At 38.8% G+C, this 19,839-nt stretch overlaps 1 protein-coding gene across 1 annotated transcript in view; it reads right to left on the minus strand.

The window, feature by feature from the left end:
• Positions 1 to 19,839, minus strand: part of RYR3 (ryanodine receptor 3) — a 731,065-nt gene that overhangs the window by 26,009 nt on the left and 685,217 nt on the right. Inside the window, exons 87-93 of the mRNA XM_078151313.1 lie at positions 19,313 to 19,394; positions 17,156 to 18,483; positions 16,418 to 16,476; positions 15,251 to 15,422; positions 13,768 to 13,854; positions 8,050 to 8,250; positions 6,700 to 6,830 (exon numbers count right to left, since the gene is read on the minus strand). Of these exons, the coding sequence (XP_078007439.1) occupies positions 6,700 to 6,830; positions 8,050 to 8,250; positions 13,768 to 13,854; positions 15,251 to 15,422; positions 16,418 to 16,476; positions 17,156 to 18,483; positions 19,313 to 19,394 (2,060 nt within the window). The remainder of the gene's footprint in view (positions 1 to 6,699; positions 6,831 to 8,049; positions 8,251 to 13,767; positions 13,855 to 15,250; positions 15,423 to 16,417; positions 16,477 to 17,155; positions 18,484 to 19,312; positions 19,395 to 19,839) is intronic.

The following is a 19,839-nucleotide window of genomic DNA, read 5'->3' on the forward strand; positions in this document are numbered from 1 at the left end:
CCATAGATCTGACAGGTAAACTATTCCTGGTTCTCCTAATTTCTTTATAGTCTCACTAAATGTCTACATTGTGTACCCATTTTGACTTTATCTTGGTTTACGGTGTAAGATGTTGGTGTGTGCCTAGTTTCTGCCATACTGTTTTCCAGTTTTCCTAGCAGTTTTTATCAAATACTGAGTTCTTATCCTAGAAGCTGGAGTCTTTGGGTTTATCAAACAGTAGATTATTATAGTCATTGACTACTGTGTCTTGTGTACCTAACCTATTCCACTGATCCACCACTGTATTTCTTCACCAGTACCAAGTAGTTTTGATGATTGTTGCTTTATTAATACAATTTAAGATCTGGTAAGGCCACCTTCCCTTGCATTTCTTTTCATTAATTCCCTTAATATTCTGGACCTTTTGTTCTTCCAGGTGAATTTTGTTATTGTTTTTTCTAGTTCTATGAAATCATTTTTTGGTAGTTTGATTGGTATGGCACTAAATAAGTAAATTGGTTTAGGTAGAATTGTCATTTTTATTATATTAGCTTGACCTATCCATGAGCAACTGATGTTTTTCCAGTTATTTAGATCTGACTTTATTTGTGTGAAGAGTGTTTTGTAATTATGTTCATATAGTTCCTGGGTTTGTCTTGGCAGCTATACTCCCAAATATTTTATATTGTCTACAGTTACTTTAAATGGAATTTCTTTTTCTATCTCTTGCTGTTGGGCTTTGTTAGTAATATATAGAAATGCTGACGATTTATGCAGGTTTACCTTCTTTTTTTTATTCTGTCCTTCTTATAAAGTCTGTTTTGCTTCTGACCACTACCTTCTTTTATCTGTCTGCTCTTTTATCACCAACATTTCTCCTCGCCCTTCTCTTAAACCTTTTCCTTCCTACTTCCCTGTTGGGTGAGATAGATTTCTATTACCAGTTGAGTGTGTATACATACATACATATATATTATCCCTTTTTAAACCAATTTTGATGTGAGGTTCAAGCATTGCCCACTCCCCCTATTTTCCCCTTCACTGTAAAAGCTCTTCCTTGTATGCCTCTTTTATTTGAGGTAATTTTCTCCATTCTTTCTCTCCCTTCCCCAGGACATCCCTCTTTTTCACCTATCCATTTGTTTTACATCATCCCAATATAATCAACTCACTCTCACACGCCTTTTCTATGTAGAATCCTTTTAACCACTGTGATAATGATAAAATTCTTAGAAAATACATGTATCATGTTCCCATATAGAAAGGGTAAACAGTTTAGCCTTATTGAGTCCTTTATGATTTCTCTTTCCTGTTTACCTTTTTATGCTTGTATTTGAAAGTCAGATTTTCTGTTTAGCTCTGGTCTTTTCATCGGGAATGCCTGAAAGGCCTTTATTTTATTAAATATCTGTTTTTTTCCCTTGAAGGATTATGTTCAGTGTTGATGGATAGGTTATTCTTGGTTGTAATTCTAGCTCTTTTGCCTTCTGAAATATCATATTGCAAGCCCTTTGCTCCTTTAATATGGTAGCTGCTAAATCTTGTGTGATCCTGACTGTGGCTTCATGGTACTTGAAATGGCTTCTTTCTAGCTGTTTGAGATATTTTCTTCTTGATCTGGGAGCTCTGGAATTGACTATAATATTACTGGAAGTTTTTATTTTGGGATCTTTTTCAGGAGGTGATTGGTGGATTCTTTCATGTTCTATTTTACCCTGCGATTCTAAGATATTAGGGCAGTTTTCCTAGATAACCCTTTCAGATCTCATGTCTAGGTTCTTTCTTTGATCATGGATTTCTGGTAATCCAGCACTTCTTAAATATCTCTTCTGTATCTATTTTCCAAGTCAGTTGTTTTTCCAGTGAGAGATTTCACATTTTCTTCTATTTCTTTCTTCTTTTGATTTTGTTTTTATTGTTTGTTGATGTCTCATGGAATCACATTAGCTTCCACTTGCCCAATTCTAATTTTTAAGGAATTATTTTCATCAGCAGTTTCGTGTATGTGTGTGCCTCTTTTACCAAGCTATTAATTGCCTTTTCATAATTTTCTTCCTTTGTTTTCATTTCTTTACTTAATTTTTCATCTACCACTCTTATTTGATTTTGAAAATTATTTTTTAAGATTTTCCAGCTTGTGTCCAAATTAATTTTTTTTTTCCTTTGAGGCTTTCCTTGTTGCTGTTTTGATTTCTTTGTCTTCTTCTAAGTTTGTATCTTGATCTTCCCTGTAATCATAGTAGCTTACCATTTATGGTAAGGTTCTTTTTTATTGTTTGCTCATTTTCCTACCCTATTTCTTGATTTGGAAATTTCTGTTAACATTGGGCTTTGTTCCCTGTGTGGAAGAGGAAAGGGGCACTGCTGTTTGCAGAGCTAGTTTTGGGGTTTGGAAGTTTTCAGCGCTTCTAAAGTGGTGTGATCTGGGGAGAGGTGTGGTCACTGCTCTCTTGGTTTGCACCCAGGTTCTTACCAATCCTTCCTTGGGACTGGAAATGATACTTGTCCTTAGGTCCCTGATTCCTTGGGACTGGAAGTGATACCACCCTGTAGGGTTTCCACTCTCTTCTGATTGAAAGTGCTTTTCTCTGCCCTTGAACTATGACCCAGAAGTGAGTATAGGCAATGGAACTGCCAAACAGTGGCTGGTCCTGCATCCAGTGGTAGCACAGGGGTCCCTTGTAATCTCTGACACAGAGCTCCCAAAACTACTGCTGCTTCTCTCTCTACCACTTAGTCTCACCATTGACGTTTCATCCACGTGGGCTCCAGGCCAGCCTCCTCCTTTGTGACACAGATTTCTCTTCTAATCTCCAGTGTTATCTTGAGCTGGAATAATAATCTCACTGTGAACTTTTGTTTGCTCTGTCCCTCCAGAATTCGATGTGAGACATTATTTCAAAGTTTTTTTGGAGAGGAATGTTGGGAGAGATCAGCTGAGTGCTTTCTTTCACTACTTCATTCTCTTTGGCTCTGCCTCCAAAAGTCCTCAGAGTCACTTTTTCTAGGAGATAACTGGAACTCCTAAATACATTCTCTGTTTTGAAATGATTCAGTGAAGAACTGGCACCTGCTGATCTGTTTGGCAAATGATAGTTTAAAATATTTGGATTCTTTTCAGAACTTTCCTTTTGTAGCCCAGGCTTTCTGGGAGGATTCCTTGGGAGGGCAGATTATACTTCAGAAGTGTTCCAAGCAGCTGATCACCCTTTCTTCTATGAACTTGGTATGAAGGTCAGCTGTTCTTTCTTTGGAATTGCGCGCGTGCGCTCACACACAGTAATGTGGCCCAGATAACCAAGAGACATAGCCCTGACAGAACAGTTGGTTAGTATCAAAGATTTCAAAGTAATGAATTTCCTTAAAGGGTGTCAGCCCCAGACTGAATTCAGGAGTTCCAAGCTGACCATTTACTTAGCATTGCATACCCAAAAACCTCAGCTCTCTTTGCTGCTAATAATTATGTGTTAATTGTATTAATCGAAGACATTAAAGCAGAATTAGTCTGTTAGAGATTAATTACCTGCCAACAAAAGTAAATCCTAAACAGAAGAAAAATTAATTGGCTCTATTAATTTTTTTCCTATTTTTTTCTATTCTGTCCCTGACTTTTCGGAGAATGGCATCTTTGCTAATGGAGTAATATTGAGATTGTGTATCTGTCTAACTACTGTTCTTGAAGAGGAGGCCAGGATTCACTTCATAATAATTGCTAGCATTTATATAGCATTTTAAGGTTTGAATAGTGACGTAAAAATATCTCATTTGATTTTCACAGCAGCCCTGTATGCTAATAGCTAATAAGGTGACTGGGAGGATGGTGATAACCCTCAATAGGAAAGATATTTTGGGGAAAGATCTTGTACTCAGTTTTGCTCTTAGCAATCCCATTTTGCAGGTGAGAAAAGTAAGGCTGAGTGACTTGCCCAGGACCACAGATCTAGTCAGTGGATGATGTAGGATTTTAACTCAGGTCTCACTGACACTAAGTCCAGCACACTATACACTGCATCCCCATGCTACCTCAACAATTTGGCAGTGTATTATGGAAAACCCCGATTTCTCAGCTGAAAAGTATATTGTAGTAAAAAAAAAATTATTAAAAAGGACTTCAGAAAGGTGTAGGAAAACTCAGTGGTCACTATGTAACTCAAGCAGAAGACTTAATATCCCCTTATCACAAGAAAGAGAGGAGGGTTACATACACTTTGGGATTCACTGGTATCTCACTTCTTCTCCAAAGGACCTAGGACAGGGATGGGGAACCTGCAGCCTCAAGGCTACATGTGGCCCTCTAGGTCCTCCACTGTGGCCCCTTGATTGAATCCAAACTTCACAGAACAAATCCCCTTAATAAAAGGATTTGTTCTGTAAAACTTGGACTTGGTCAAAAGGCCACCGATTCCCCAGTTCTGATCTAGGATTAGTCAACAAATGTTTACTGAATACATATACTATGTAGGGCACAACAATGGAAGTAAAGGCATGTCTAGACCTTCTAGGGATGGACAGTCCAGCTGAAGGGACAAGGCATACAACAGTTGCAGGCCCACGACACACTGATAAGTTTTGTCCCTCTTCCTCGGGCTTCTGACTTTGGTCGAAGGCCATTTAATTCATGTACTGAGTGCTAAGGAAAAGCTGCTACTGGATTTGGTTCCATGGACTTAATCAGATTTGCTCAGCTACTTCGTGGTAATATTCCTTCCAATTATTCATAGTTTGCTTTGGGTTCTAGCTACTTTATTAAAGAAGGTGAAGTGGGAGTTAGTCCCAGAAGCCAAAGGAAGGTTTCTCACCATCAGTTCTCAGATATATGCTACACACACCAAAGCTAGATCTTAGATGCCAACGAATGGTTTTGTCAAGGACTGCATTTCTTCGTTGTCTGTGAGTGTTTGTGTTTGAATGAGGGGAACAATCTTAATAATTTCCTTTTCTCTTTTCTTAATTCTATAGTCTGATTTCCAGTCTCATCATTCAACTCAAACTGCTCTTTTCCAAAGTTAGCAACAACATCTCTTTACTGGGAAATCCAATGACCTTTTCTTAATCCTTATTTTCCTCAACCTCTCTTGTAGCCTTTGACACTGTTGATCACTCTGTTCTTGCTACTCTCTTCTCTCTAGGTTTTGTTGACACTGCTCTTCCTTGGTTCTCTTTCTACCGGTTTGATCATTCCTTCTCAGTTTCCTTGTGCTGTGTTTTAATCCAACTCTTACCCATGGGTATCATGGGCATCGCCCAAAGGAAGGGGAATGAATGAAATAGATGGTATTGTAGTTCGTAAAATATGAAGTGGAAGGCTTTCCCCAACCAAATGTCCAAAAAATATCCTCTTTCCAATACACATTTATTTTGGTCCACATGCCTTTCACAACTCAATAAAGTACAAGAAATCAGAATAATAGTTATAAATTATTTTGATATGTGGTTTGTATCTACCGGAGAGACATTACTGTGGTAGACATAATACTAGACTTGGAGTCAAGAGAGATTTGACTTTAAACTTTTCTTTGGACTCTTTCATAGTGCCCCTCTCCCTAAAAGTTGCCTATTGTACAAACATGAATTAGGTGTGAAACAGGTAGTCTTATTCCCACACAGAAAAGGGAATGCTAAACAATAAAGAATCACAGAACAATTAAAATCAGTTGAGAGACAATTAGCCTTATCAGGACGTTTTCAAAACACATTTTCAGGAATCCTACTTGTTACCTATTGTCCCCCAAAGCTCTATCCTGGACCCTTTTCTCTTCTCCCTTTATATTATACTATAGCATCCCATCAGCACCTACGGATTGAATAATCATCTTTATGCAGATGACTGATTTATTTGGCCACCTCAACCTCCTTCTTGACCTCCATGTCATCTCCAGCTGCCTACTAGATATGTCAAACTGGAAATCTCACAGGCTTCTTAAACTTAACATGTCTCAAAGTGAGTACAAGATCTTTCCCCCAAACCTTTGTTTTGTCTTATTAGTGTTACCCCCTAGTGTGCCAGTCATCCAGTTATTATCTTCAACTTCTCACTCTCCTCATCCCCCCATCCAATCAGTTGCTAAGTCTTGTCGTTTCTACCTTTTCTTCTGACATTGTTGCCAGCCTCATGCCTGCCCTTATCACTTCATGCCTAGATTACTGCAATATTCTGCTGGTGGGTCTCCTTGTTTCAAGTTCCTCCCCATTCTAGTCTATCCTCCAGTCACTTGTCAGACTGATTTTCTTAAAGTACAGGTCTGCCCATATCAACCCCCAAATTTCAATAAATTCCTGTGACTCCTTTCTTCTAGGATTAAATACAAAATTCTCTCTTTCCTCATTTCCACCTTCTGACTTCCTCCACATCTCACCTAAAGTCCATCAAGAAGTCTTTCCTAGTTCTCCTTAACCTTAGTGCCGTCCCCTGAGATGTAAACAAATTTATTCTCCATGTATCTTGTTTGTACATAGTTTTCATATTGTTTTCTCCATTGGATTGTGAACTTCTTAAGAGCAGAGACTTTTTTTCCCTTTCTTTGTATCCCCAGCACAGTCTCTAGCACATAGTAGGTGCTTCATAAATGCTTGTTGACTTATCTCAGTACCAGCTTAGGCAAGTCCAAGGAACAGAAACTCTGCCCAAAATTTGTATTTATGTTCCAAAGCCTAATAAAAAGTAGCACCAAAGACCTTTTTTCCCCCTTTTTTCTCCTTTTATAGATAGATACTTACGGTGTATTGATGACTAGGCGATCCCATTGCCCCTTGATGTCATCTTCTGAAGGCTGCTCAGTGATATACAAACCATCAAACTCCAACTTCCTGGCTATTTCTTTTTCCCTTTTGAAGACCACCAAAGGGACCTGAGAAATGAAAGAAGATAGGAGTCAGGGAAAGAATTCCTGATCAAAGCTACTTCTCCATTCAGTTATTTCCACAATAACCCTTCAAACATCTGGGGCAGAATTTCTTCTTTTGGAATATCCATATGGATGGGAATTTACGATCAGCTTACATTGGGAACTTAGTTGTTAGAAACAGGCCATCTATGTGGGATCAAGGCCCAGTAAATATCCTTTTTCAAGTCTTTCTGTCATACTACTCTCAAGATACTTATCTGGCTCTAGTCTATTTCTGGGAAGTTTAAATTAGTTCCAATGGTCTCAGTCGATTAACAAGCATTTGTTAAGTAGTAATGATGTGTTAGAGATATAAATATAAAGGTGAAATACAAATCTCAGGCCAAACTGGATCCTTTAGCCCTGTTGCCTGGACTACTACTGCAAGAGTCTACCAGATGGCTTCATGTCCTGAAGTCTTACTCCTCTATATAACTGCCAAGTTGACTTTTCTGAAGTTGAGGTCTGTTTACTCTCTTACCCAGTAAACTCTGGTAGCTTTATATTGTGTCTAGAAGTGCATATTAACTTCTTGGTTTAGCATTTAAAGCTCTTCAAGACCCAGCCTGTCTTTCCAGACTTATTACGCGTTACCCTTTTTCAAACACTCTGTTGTTTAGTCATACCGAGCTTGCTATTGTTCATCACACCTACCATTCCATTCTTCTGTCTTCTGCTAGTATTCACTTTCCTCTTACCCCTACCTCTTAGACTCTTTAGTTTCCTTCAACCCTCAGTCAAGTGCTGCTTCTACGTGAAATCTTTCTTGATTCGCCCTGCTGCCTCCATTAGTTCCCTCCATATTACCAATCATGCTATATTTATTTTGTACGCCTGTTTGTTTATGCATCTCATCTCCCCCCAGAAGATTACAAATTCGGAGGCAGTTTCACTTTTGTCTTAAAACACTGGACTGAGCACCACGCCTGGCACATACTTGTCACTTAATAAATGCCCGATGTTTGATCCACAGGGTTAAGTTTTGCTTTCCCTAGATTTTACCTGAAAGAAGGGATGATTTAGAGGACAGAGCACTTTTATGGGTGGAAGGAAAGTAGTAGAGACTGTACCTAGAGTGTAAAGAGCTCTGTGAGCCCCTTTACAGGGCAGAGAGTTTAGGTCAAACTGCCTTCTCCCATAGAAGAAAAGAAGAGGCCCAAAATAAAAATGGGAAGGCACTCACCTTTAAGCAGTAATAGCCCACGACACACACAAAGGAAATGATGGTGTGGATGATGGCCAGAGCCCTCAGTGTTGGTGCCATGTACCCAGTGCTCTCCTGCAGGACAAAGAACACCATCCCTTCTTCTTCCTCCTCCTCTTCATTGAAGGGAGTCCACAGGTTGGAGTCCTCTGCATCATCCTCAAAGGGCTCCTCAGTTACCTAGTCCAAGATACCCCCGCCACACAGACACAGACACACACACACATACACACACATACACACTATCTTTTGAAAGGTGCAAGGAGTCTGTGGTCATTAGTCTTCGTAATTCCTCCTTCTCTTTGCATTGCCAACTAATGTAAGGACATAGTTGTAATAATGAGTTAATGCTGATTTCATATTAACAAGTAAGAACAGGTTAAAATCTGATCACATTCTACTGAAATAAAAATAAATGTAGCAGACTGTGTGAATTGTGTACTTTGTTTTTGATGTAAGTTTGTATGCATGTTTCCAAAGAACATGGGTTGAAAATTGTGAAAGCCTTTTGCTGGGGCCAGCCTGAACATCAGGACCAATAAGAAACAGTGCATTCTATTGAGGTCATGACATCATAGAGTCCTGGGTTGACATACAAGGCAGATTCATGGAGCTAAGTCAAATGCAGATGTATCAGATACGGGGGCTCCAAGAAATCAACAAAGAAATAATTTTCACTTTGGAGAGGCTAGACAGGCCCCATTTGATGGCTCTATAAAAATGTAGGGCAGTGAGCTCCACACCAGAGAAGCACTTGCCTAAGGAAGTATTATCTCCTCCCCAGGGTTTACCCCTCACCCCTGACATAAGAAATACCCTGCTTCCGCCACCCCATATTATTTGGCATAGTTCTAGAGAAGCTGTCTTTAGAAAAAAGGATGAGAGAAGTTAAATGTATAAATATTGGCAAAAAGGTGATAAAATTATCTTTCTTTGCAGATTATAAAATGGTTTGCTTAGAAAACCGCAGAGAATCATCCATAAAACTAATCAAGGTTATTAATATCTTCAGGAAAATAGCAAGTTGCAAAGTAAATATATAAAAATAATCAGCATTTCTAAAAAACACCAACAAAAAAACCAAGAGAAAGTAATGGAAAGAAAAATTCTATTCAAAATAACTACACAGGGTTTGTATAAATGCAGTTATGAAAAACTCATTATAGAAATAAAGGAGGGGCAGCCAGGTGGCACCAAGCCTTGGTGTCAGGAGGACCTGAGTTCAAATCTGGCCTCAGACACTTGATACTTACTAGCTGTGTGACCCAGGGCAAGTCACTTAACCATGATTGCCTCACAAAAAAAAAAAAAAGAATGAGACATTGGGGCAGGGAGGTGGTGCAGTGGATAGAGCACTGGCCCTGCAGTTGGGAGGACCTGAGTTCAAATCCAGCCTCAGACACATAACACTTACTAGCTATGTGACCCTGGGCAAATCACTTAACCCCAATTGCCTCACCAAAACATCAAAAACAAACAAAAAAAGAAATAAAGGAAGACAATGAGAGAGAGATATCGGTCATGGCTGGGTTGGACTGCATTAATATATAAAAATGCTATCTAAATTAGTTTACCTTTTAATGCCATAACAGTCAAAATACCAAGAGATGTCCTTATAAAACCAAACAAATGAATAATAAAATGTTTTTAGAAGAACAAAAGATCTAGGATAAAGGGAAATTTTTGAAAAAGCAGGAATGAAAAGAGAAGAATGGAGCATTAATCATTAAAACTATTTGATACTCATTAAAAAATAGAAAAGTAGGTAAGTGGAACATATGAGATAACCTAAGCAGTAATTAGCCATAATTGAGCACAAAGTTCAAGAATTCTAAGAACAAATATAGTGGAAAGGTGACTATTTGATAGCAACGCCTATGAAAACTAGAAAGTTTAGGGAGAATTTAGGTTCAGAACACTATCTAACATGATAAATTTTATAAATAGTTACCAAATAGATACACGGGACCTATATAAAAAAAGATTTTTTTTATAAAATTAAAGGAAAAAAGGATGAAGCTTTCATAAACATTTAGGGTGAACATTCTTAACAAAAAAAAAAGGAAAGAGGTGATCCTTAAAAGATAAAATGGACAATTTTGATTGCATAAAATGAAAAAATTTCTGCACAGATTAATGCGGATAGTATAAGAAGAGAAACAGTTAACTGGGAAAAAATTCTCTGTATCACACATCTCTAATAAAAGTATGATGTAAGCAATTGACAATATATAAGATCAAGAACTACTCTAATATAGATAAATATTCAAAGGATATTGAATTAAAAAAAAAACTGATGCAAATAAAAAACAACTCCAAGCTTTCATCCTATATTCCTAAAAGCGGTAACAATTATAAAAAGAACAGGAAAAAAGTCAGTTTTTGAGGTGCTATGGGAAGTCAAGCATTGTAGTGGAGCTAAGAATTGGCCCAATAATTATGGAAAACTTACCACTGGGCATATACCTCATAGAGATTAAAAAAACAAACAGATCCCATGTGTGCCACAATATTCATAAAAGCACTTTTTGTGGTAGCAAAGAAGAAAAAAAGACATAACAAAATGGGAACCACTGATTATGGCATAGATGAATAAATTGTGATATATGAATATAATGAAATATTGTTGTGCCATTGGAAATGAAGAATTCAGAGAAATGTGGGAGGGCTAATGCAGAGCAAAGTAAAAGCATAATAATAAACATAACGACTACATTCATATCCGTGAAAACAATAGAGAAAACAAAATGAACTTTTGACTGTAATGATCAATCTTGGTCATGAAGAACAGATGAAGAACCACCTGCTTCCTGGTGGAAGAAGGTGGAAGACTACAGTTACAGAATGTTGCATATTTTGTCCAACATAATTGGTATGCCCATTGGTTTTACTTATTCCAGGGAAGGGTTCTAGTGAAGATATGTATTAGGAAATAAATCTATGGTATAAAAACCAAAGGCATCAATAAAATGAAATAAACTGAAAGGGAAGGGAAGGGAGTAAATTGGCTATGTAAATTCCCCAAATGAGCTACTCTGGAGAATTATTAAAACATAGGACGAATAGCAATTGAGAAACCTGGAAATTCACAGGAGACATAATCTAAGAAAGGAGCCAGCAATAAAACTCAAAATGCCTGTACATAAATGTGCAAAGTGTGACTAATAAGAAAAATGAACCAGAGATTCCAAGAGCAGGTAAGAAAGGATGAATAAAAAAGCATGGCACAATTCCATAAGAATAATATAAAAGAATGCTAAAGCTGAGAATGAGCTGAAGCTGGGGAAAAAAGCTAAGGCTAATAAAAAAAAAAGGACTTTATTTTTGCTATTTGGGGGAAAAGAAGGTCAAAAAGGATATAGCTACTAAATGGGTGGATGGAATAAAGATATTTTACCTTTGTTTTCTCCACCAAGGAGAATGATTTATAGATTGGATAATAAATATGGGTAATGAGGAGTTAATACCCAAGATAATTAAGAAGATAGTAAGAGCACTGGAGTAGCTAGGTGGCACAGTGGAAAGAGTGCTGACCCTGAATTCAGGAAGACTCATCTTTGTAAGTTCAAATCTGTCCTCAGACACTTACTAGCTGTGGGACCTTGGACAAGTCACTTAACCCTGTTTGCCTCCGTTTCCTCATCTGTAAATGAGCTGAAGAAGGAAATGGCAAAGCACTCCAGTATCTTTACCAAGAAACCCCAAATGGGGTCATGAAGAGCTGGACATGACTGAAAACAACTCAACAACAAGACAGCACTTAATTGCTTTAGATAATGTTAATTCACTCTTCAAATGAATTACATCCTTCATTATAGAAGTAGTGGCAGATGTCACTACTGAGTTACAGTCAGTGTCCTTGGAATACAATCATGGAGAATGGTAGTGCAACTACAGGATTTGAAAAAGTCAAATGTCTCATTTAAAAAAAAAAAAGGGAATGGGGTCTGAACTATAAATCAGTGAACCTGACTTGAATTTTGGGTAATATTCTGGACATTATTAACAAGATAGCGAACATAAGGAATAGAAGTGATGGCTTCATCAGGAACAGGACATGCAAGACTATCCTCATTCCTTTTGTTGGCAAAGTTACTAAACTTGTGTAGAAGGAAAATGTGTTGGGTTTTTGTTTGCTTTTTGTTTTTGAGACGGTTTCTCTATCTTTCCTTGGCTGGAAGTATAATAGCCTCTCAGGGACTTAATCTCATCACTGATTCACTGATTGACACAGGAGGTTTGATCTATTCTGTTTCTCACCTGGGCCAATTCAACCTTTCTTGAGGCAGCCCATGGCCCCCTGATCCCAGGGGCTCAGCATCTGAGTGACGCACTTAATGTGGACACTTGACTGGTGGCTACACTCAACTGGGTTAGGCCACTGCAGCTCATAACTTCTGAACTCAGGTAATTCCCCAGATTCAGCCTCCCCAGTGAGAGGGAATATAGGCATATACTACCACTCCTAGACTAAGGGAATGCTATAGAAACAGTTTACTTAGGTTTTTGCGATGGATCTGATAAAGTCTCTCATGCTGTTCTTAAAAAAAAAAGATAGATGTGGTTAGATCATAGCACAGTTAGATTAATTCACAACTTATTGAACTACCAGGCCCATAGAGTGATCAATAGCTTGAAAAAGGTCTTCAGGGAAGTTCCAAAGAATTTGTGCTTGGCTCTCAGATGTTTAACATCAGGCATTCATGCCTTGGATAAATGCATCCATGACATGCTTATTAAATTTTCAGATAACTCAAATTTGGGAAGAATCACAAACATTCCCTGACTGAGTCAGGATTGAAAATATCTAGATAGGCTAAAACAATGGGCTAAATCAAATAAAATGAAATTAATAGTAAAAACAGAGTTTTAAGCTTCATTCAAAAAGCAATTTCATAAGTCCAACATTAGGGAGCCTTGGATAGATAGAAAATCATCTGAAAAAAAGATTTGGAGTTTTAGTAGATATAACTTCAATCAGAGTAAATACTGTGATACAATGTCCAAGAAAATTAATGCTCTCTCAGGCTGCATTAAGATAGGCAAAGGTTCCAGGAATGAGGAGGTGATAGTTGTGTTCTGTTTTAGGCTCCACATTTTAGTAAGCACACATGATAAGTTAGAGGGTACTCAAAAGGAGGGCAACCAAGGTTGTGAAGGCCTCCAATTCATGTAATTTGAAAATCAAATGATGGAGCTGGGGATGTTAAGCTTGGAGAAGAGAATGTGTGGGGAGGAATTGTATCTGTCTCATGCATGTGAAAAGCTATCATGTGGAAGGAGGACTAGATCTATTCTTCTTAACCATGGAATGCTGAACTCAGAGCAATGGACAGAAGCTGGAAAGAGGCACATTTATGCTTAATGTGAAGAAAAAAACTCCCAATAGTTAGGTAATTGAGACGCAGTGGGCTCTGAAGACCTTATTTAAAGATTTTCACACGTGACTAGATGCCCATTGGTCAGACATGTTATGGAAGGGATTCATTGAATGTGATGCCAGTGAGCCTTTTACTTCCAAAGTCTATGGTCTTTAGAACCAAAGGTCGGGCCCTTTGGCAAATGACACTTTTTTTTTTAAGAACTGGAAGCTTTTCAAGTGGCATAGTGCCTGGAGGAAGGCCTCTGGCATATCTTCATGTACTCCATGGACATACAGAAAATAAATAACCCCTGAATGAACAAAGGAAGCTTTACCTTGTAGAAGAGCAGGATGAAGTTGATGGCAAAAGCCACAAACAGAGCAAGGAATCTCAGGTTGTAGAAATTCCTGGCCAGGTAATGCTGGAAAGAAAAGAAAATATATAAGAACAGGGGTGGGAGAAGGGAAGGTGAGGAGACATTTTGTTCCTTTCTCTCTTCTATGCATTGTTTTTCTTTTTCTTTCCCAAAGTCATTTAAAAAATCTCACTAGGTTAAAATCTTCACTTGTCTAGTCACACCTACATTGGTGATCACTCTTCTAGAATTATCCTGGCCTTCCTATCCCAGATGTCTTAGTTTGGAGCAGCCAGAGAGTGATTTTAGACACTGTGTTTGAAGAAACCCTACTCTGGACTTGCCCTTTTGTAGGGAAGCTAAGTGTCCAAGGCTGCTGGCAGACAGTGGGTAAACATTCTGCTATAAAGCGGTCATTGCGAATGATGATTAAATACAAAAAGTCAGGAATACTTTGCTTATGAATGAATAATTCTTACTCTTGAGAACGAAGGCTGGAGCTGCTACCCAAGGAAGCGGTTTCCCAAGCCCCCGCTGCTTTCCCAGTGGAAGCTTTGGTTGCCAGGGTCCCCACCTCTCTTCATTTTCCTCCCCAGCTTAAACCCTGGCAGTGCATCCCATAAGAAGCTATCAGCTGAAGTATAGAATGGTAGTAGCTCAGAGCCAAAGAAATCCCTGTTTCCTTTACGGTAATAGACATTGTTACTGGAAGCATGGGCAGGGAAAATGTGTCCCCTTGAACCTCCAGTCAGAACTCAAAAGCATTTTCCCATCATTACAATATTATATGGGTTAGCTGGGTTGTAGAGAACTCTATAGATAAGCTATATTATCAGCTAACTTGGTGTTAGTAGGCTAGTCCAGGGGTGTGGAACCTGTGGCCTCGAGGCCACACGTGACCCTCAAGGTCCTCAAGTGCATCACTTTGACTGAATCCAAACCTCACAGGCTGCAAGTTCCCCACCCCTGGAACCTTCATAACATTTTTGCATAACAAAATGCATCATTCTGAATGACTATTTCCAAATGAAACACAACCTACAGGGGATTTCTTTCCATCTGTTAAGGTTTTCCAAATACGTGGGAAAGCAATTATGTACATATATATATATGGACTTCCTGTCCTCCTGGAGAGAAATTAAGCCAAAAAGGCATGGAGTTCCAAAGACAAAAGCAATCACCAACAAGCATTTATTAAATGAGTATTGTGTGCCAGACAGGGAAGACAGCTGCTTGTTATTTTTCCCTTTTCTTGCCTTTCTTCTTTCCCCAATGCAGAAAAGAGAAAGAGATAAAATGGGAGGAACCAAAAGAGAATGAATGTGGATAGAAGGAAGAAAGGGTTAACCAAATAACAAAAATGAAGTTCCATTGCACACTTCACACCCAGAAGAATGAGGAATCTAACTTGAATTGGGTCCTGAAGCACGTGTAGACTATGTGTGTTGGGTAAAGTGCTTACCAACATTTTGGTCTGATAGATTTCTAGGCCTTTGAAGAAATTGGCCATGAATGCTTCAGGCCTCTCCTCCTTTTGGCCATGACGGCGCTTTTTCTTGGTCCTTTCCCCACCCAGGTTTTCATCTTGTTGCTCCTCTTCCTTGACTTTGTCCTGCTTTTCTCCATCTTCCATACTATAAAGGGGTAATAAGAAACTTAGCTCAAATTAGCTAGAATGTCAGGCTCAGAAAGATCACAAATGAGAGACAAACTACACAGAAAGAAAATTTAGGTTAGGTAGGAAGGAGACACACAGGTAAGGTCCTTAAAGACAGAAACCCTGTTTTATACATTTCTTTATCCCACACAGCACCACCCATGGTAGGTGTTCAATAAATATTCATTGAAAGAATGATGAATGAATGGTGTAGTGATACTTTGGTACAGCTTATTTGCTCTTTTAACTTTAGATGGCTCTTCATTTGTGTAGTTATGCAGCCTGTTCTCAGGAATACTGGCTCAAAAATAACCATTTTCTTTTATTTCAAGTTGTCACTTATTACATACCTTTTTCATCCTTTTTTAAAAAAAAACCGTTCTCTCATTTACTTTGCACTTAATCTAGTATTTGGTTCTCTCAAACATTTTTCTAAAGTTGCTAAGTGCTGTGCACAAGGTGCATTCTTGGGCTAAACCAGTGGGGATGAGAAAGTTAAGAGATATAATGAGAAGTTAAGGCCTTTACGCTCCATGTAATATGATGATTACAGCTGATACAAAGGAAATTGTGTCCCAGGTTTGAACATCTACTTTTCTGCAGCATCATAACAGCACCAACAGCCACAGTGATGCTAATTTAGATGTATTAGAAGTTTCCCAAGTCTGATTTTCAAAGCTCTTATGGAAGGAGGGGGAAGAAGTTATCTAAATATTAAGGGAGAGAAAGGTAAGAAGGGATTGTAGGAAGGGGGAAGGGTATATGTGTTAAACCAACTAGGAAGATAAAAGAGGAGGTTGTGGAACAGGAGGAAATGATTAAGAAGAGATCAAAGCCAGAGAGGTCCTCAGTGCTAGAAAAAATGCTAGTTGATTTTTTCACCACTGAGGTTTGGATGTGCAATGAATTTCTTGATTATTAGCCATGGCAACTAGAAGAGGAAACACCAAGAAGACGTCAACCAGAACTTACTCTGCCTTCTCAGATTCGACTTTTCCTTCTCTTTCACTTTCGGTTTTCATTTCTGCTGCCTAGAGAAAAAGTAACAGTCAAACAGGATGCTTTATTTTCTCCCTGTTTCTCTGGCTGCCTGGTTTTCCATACTAGTAGGAATGTTATATTAATAATAATAGCAATTATTCACATATAAGTAAAGTCTATATGATTTACGAAGCACTTAACCTACATTATCTCACCTGAAAGATATCAGCAATATCATAAAGGTGAAAAATGAATCATTTTCTTCCGATGAGGATGTGGTCCTGGATGTGTTAATGTATCTTGAAAGCCTAAGTCAACTATAGTAACCATGGCTTTTTAAAAGAGAGGCATCTTCTAAGTTACTGCAGATGCACTATCTCATGGCAACAAGCCTCCTTTTGTGTCTTGCTTTGTTTCAAAATTCATTCTGTGTAAACTTTGGCGTTCAATGAGAAATGTGGTTTCCCACCAAAGATATGAAGGCTGGGATAGAGTTAGAGAATACAAGGTATGCCCCATAGACCATGGTGCATGATGAGAGCTCTCTGGTAAGTGGGAACTCCCTATGTTTTAGGTTCCCAGAGTTTTAGTATCCCAGGATTGGTGCAATTTAAACATAGTTGATTTATTTAGTTACTGGCTTTGGTAGGGACAGTTTGCAGTAGCTACTAGGAGGTATATTAGCACTTTTTGGGATGAAGAAAAGTGAGAGAAATGGATTATGCTTACCTGTGCTTTCCTTTTCTTCCGAACCGTGCTCTCTAATGTCGGGGGCCCATCATTTCCAATGATCTCAGAGAGATCCCCAAGGCCAGGGTCAGGACCATGCTTCGTGCCTCCCTCCTTCTTTGGGTGGAGCCCAAAGAAATCTGACATGATATCAGCCTCTCCTTTCTCACCCTTTACAAAGTGCACTAGTTCAGCTGTGATACTCTGCTCAGTCGCTTCTGCCCTTTCTGTTTCTATAACATCATCATGGATGCCAAACTGTGTAGGGTCAGGCATGTCACCAAGGATCTTGGTTACTCTGATGTTCTTTGCTCCTTCTACCAAGCCACCCCCAAACACAGTGTTCCAGAGGATCTGAAAGATTCCCCACACAATGGTGAAGAACAATTGGAACAATCCCACAAAAAACATCCAGAAGAAAGAGAAAAACACTTTAACCAGTTCTTTGACAGTCATTTTCTTCACTTTCCTATACTGCTTCTTGAGGTTCCTCAGACTGGCCATTTTCAGAAAACTGGCCACATTTTTCTTCACTGAAACACAGGCTGTGACAAATGCAGAAGCAGACTCCACTGATTTGTTTTCTTCTTCATCTTCCTCAGCTTCTACTACACAAGAAAACTCTTCTTCCTCCTCCTCCTCTTCGGGCCTTTCAGCTGAGTCAGATTCAGAGATTTGGGATGCCAGCTGCATTTCAAAGATTGTGTCTTCACAGAAATTTACAAATAATTCCATCTTTTCCTGTTCCCCACCTTCATTGACAACATCAAAGATAAACTGTCGTTTGGACTCTTTAACCTGTGGTTTCTCCCACTGTGTTCGGCTAGACTCACTGATCTCAAAATAAACACGTTCAATTTTCTTGGCTCCACCCATTATCTCGATGCGTCCCAGATATGGTTCAAAGTAATTCAGGACACTTTCAGCTGGATCCAGCAAACACTGCAGGCGGGAATCATTGGGCATATGTTCTGAAAGATTGGTTAGTAACACAGCAACATTAAACCCAATGTCTTTGGCTGGCTCATGGAACCTGTCCACAAAATCAATGTAATTAAACATGTCATTTTCATCAGCCTCTGCACAGGAAAGGAGGAACTCAATCTCTGACTGGGGATACTGTTTCTGCCCTTCCATGGCTTTCTGGAATTCTTTCTTGGAGATAATTCCTTTTCCATCTGGGTCATATTCTTTGAAGGCATCTGAATTGGTCAAGTCCTTCAGTTTCAGGAACATGTCAAAAAATTTCAAGATCATTTCTACATTGGTAGATGACTCCACAAGGGTGTCAACCATCTGCTTGCCAATGGTTCCATTTACAACATTCCCTGTGAGGCAAGATAAGCAGATATACATGCACATATATTGTTGTACTTGAATCATGACAGAACTGACCAGGTAAAAATAACTATTCACATTCACATGGTGCTATAAATATTTTTCCTTGCACTGAAATTTAAAAATCAGCTCTCATACGTCAGTATAAACACCGCTTCTTTCCAACATGCTACATTGCCCCTCTAATAAGCTATATATTTTCAGGAAACTTGGAGGCCAATGGAGTCAATTACCTGATTGCACACTAAACTGTAAGCTGGTAGTAAAATATGGAAATATGTGGGAGTAAATCAAAGCAAGAAAAGATGATCCACTAAGAAACAAGGGAGATGGCAGCAATAAAAGAAAAAATAAATGAAATGGAGTAGCATGGTATCTATGGCATGCCCTCTCCTTTGGCATAGTGCCAGAGCAACTGTACCAGAGGAGTACCGAGGCATAAGTGATACTATTACCATCCCCTTGCAGCCTAAGATAGTTCCCTATTAGATGTCATGGATACAAAGTTTATAGAAGTCTAGTTGAAAAAAAAATGAGAAAGGAGAAGGAACAAAGATTGGTGGTTTTTTCTGTAGATGTTTTTGTATTTCCTATTGGCAGAGATTGATTGGCTTTTGTCTTCTTTCCTTCCCCTCTTCCCCCCACTTATTCATCTATTCCCACTCATTTTCCTCAGATTATGTCTTTCCAATACTTGTTATTAAGCTTGATTCGAAAGACCTGCCAGGAGGAAAATCTGAAAAATCAATGAGACTAGTGCAATCACTCAACCAAGAAAATAAGAAACTGTGAATTTATAATTCTGCCAAACAGCCTCACCTTCCAGGAGGGATAGTAGCATCACCACCATGTTCTGTAGGAGATCTAAGAGTTCCTTCAGCAATTTGATTTGACTGGAATCCTAGAACAATAACAGGAGATACCCACACATTAAGTGATCCCTTAACAAAACAGAGAGCAATGAGCAAGCATACTATGCTTTGGGGAAACTGGCTGAAGCCTACCCAGGCCCCCAAGAACAAACTAATATCAGAGAAGATAAAGTATCACTGACACAGCATGGTGAAACCTATTAAAACATGGCATATTTAAACATATCAGAATATGGACGTCATACAAATGGCTTCTTGCCTTTCCTTTGTCAGACATAGCAAAGCTAATGTAAAATATTGAGCCAACCTAAAAGAACACTGCAACACCTGAGATGAATGTGAGGAAGGCCACTGGTGTCCTCTTGCAGTTTACAGCCCCTATGAGTTATAAATTCTTCCCTAGTCTTCCACTTCCAATACATAAAAAAAGATGTATCACCAATTGTCCAGAAATAAACCATGCTCCTCCCTAAC

This window comes from Phascolarctos cinereus, unplaced genomic scaffold (assembly GCF_003287225.1).
Source record: "Phascolarctos cinereus isolate Bilbo 61053 unplaced genomic scaffold, phaCin_HiC Scaffold_3;HRSCAF=262, whole genome shotgun sequence".
In the NCBI taxonomy this organism is placed as follows: Eukaryota; Metazoa; Chordata; class Mammalia; order Diprotodontia; family Phascolarctidae; genus Phascolarctos; species Phascolarctos cinereus.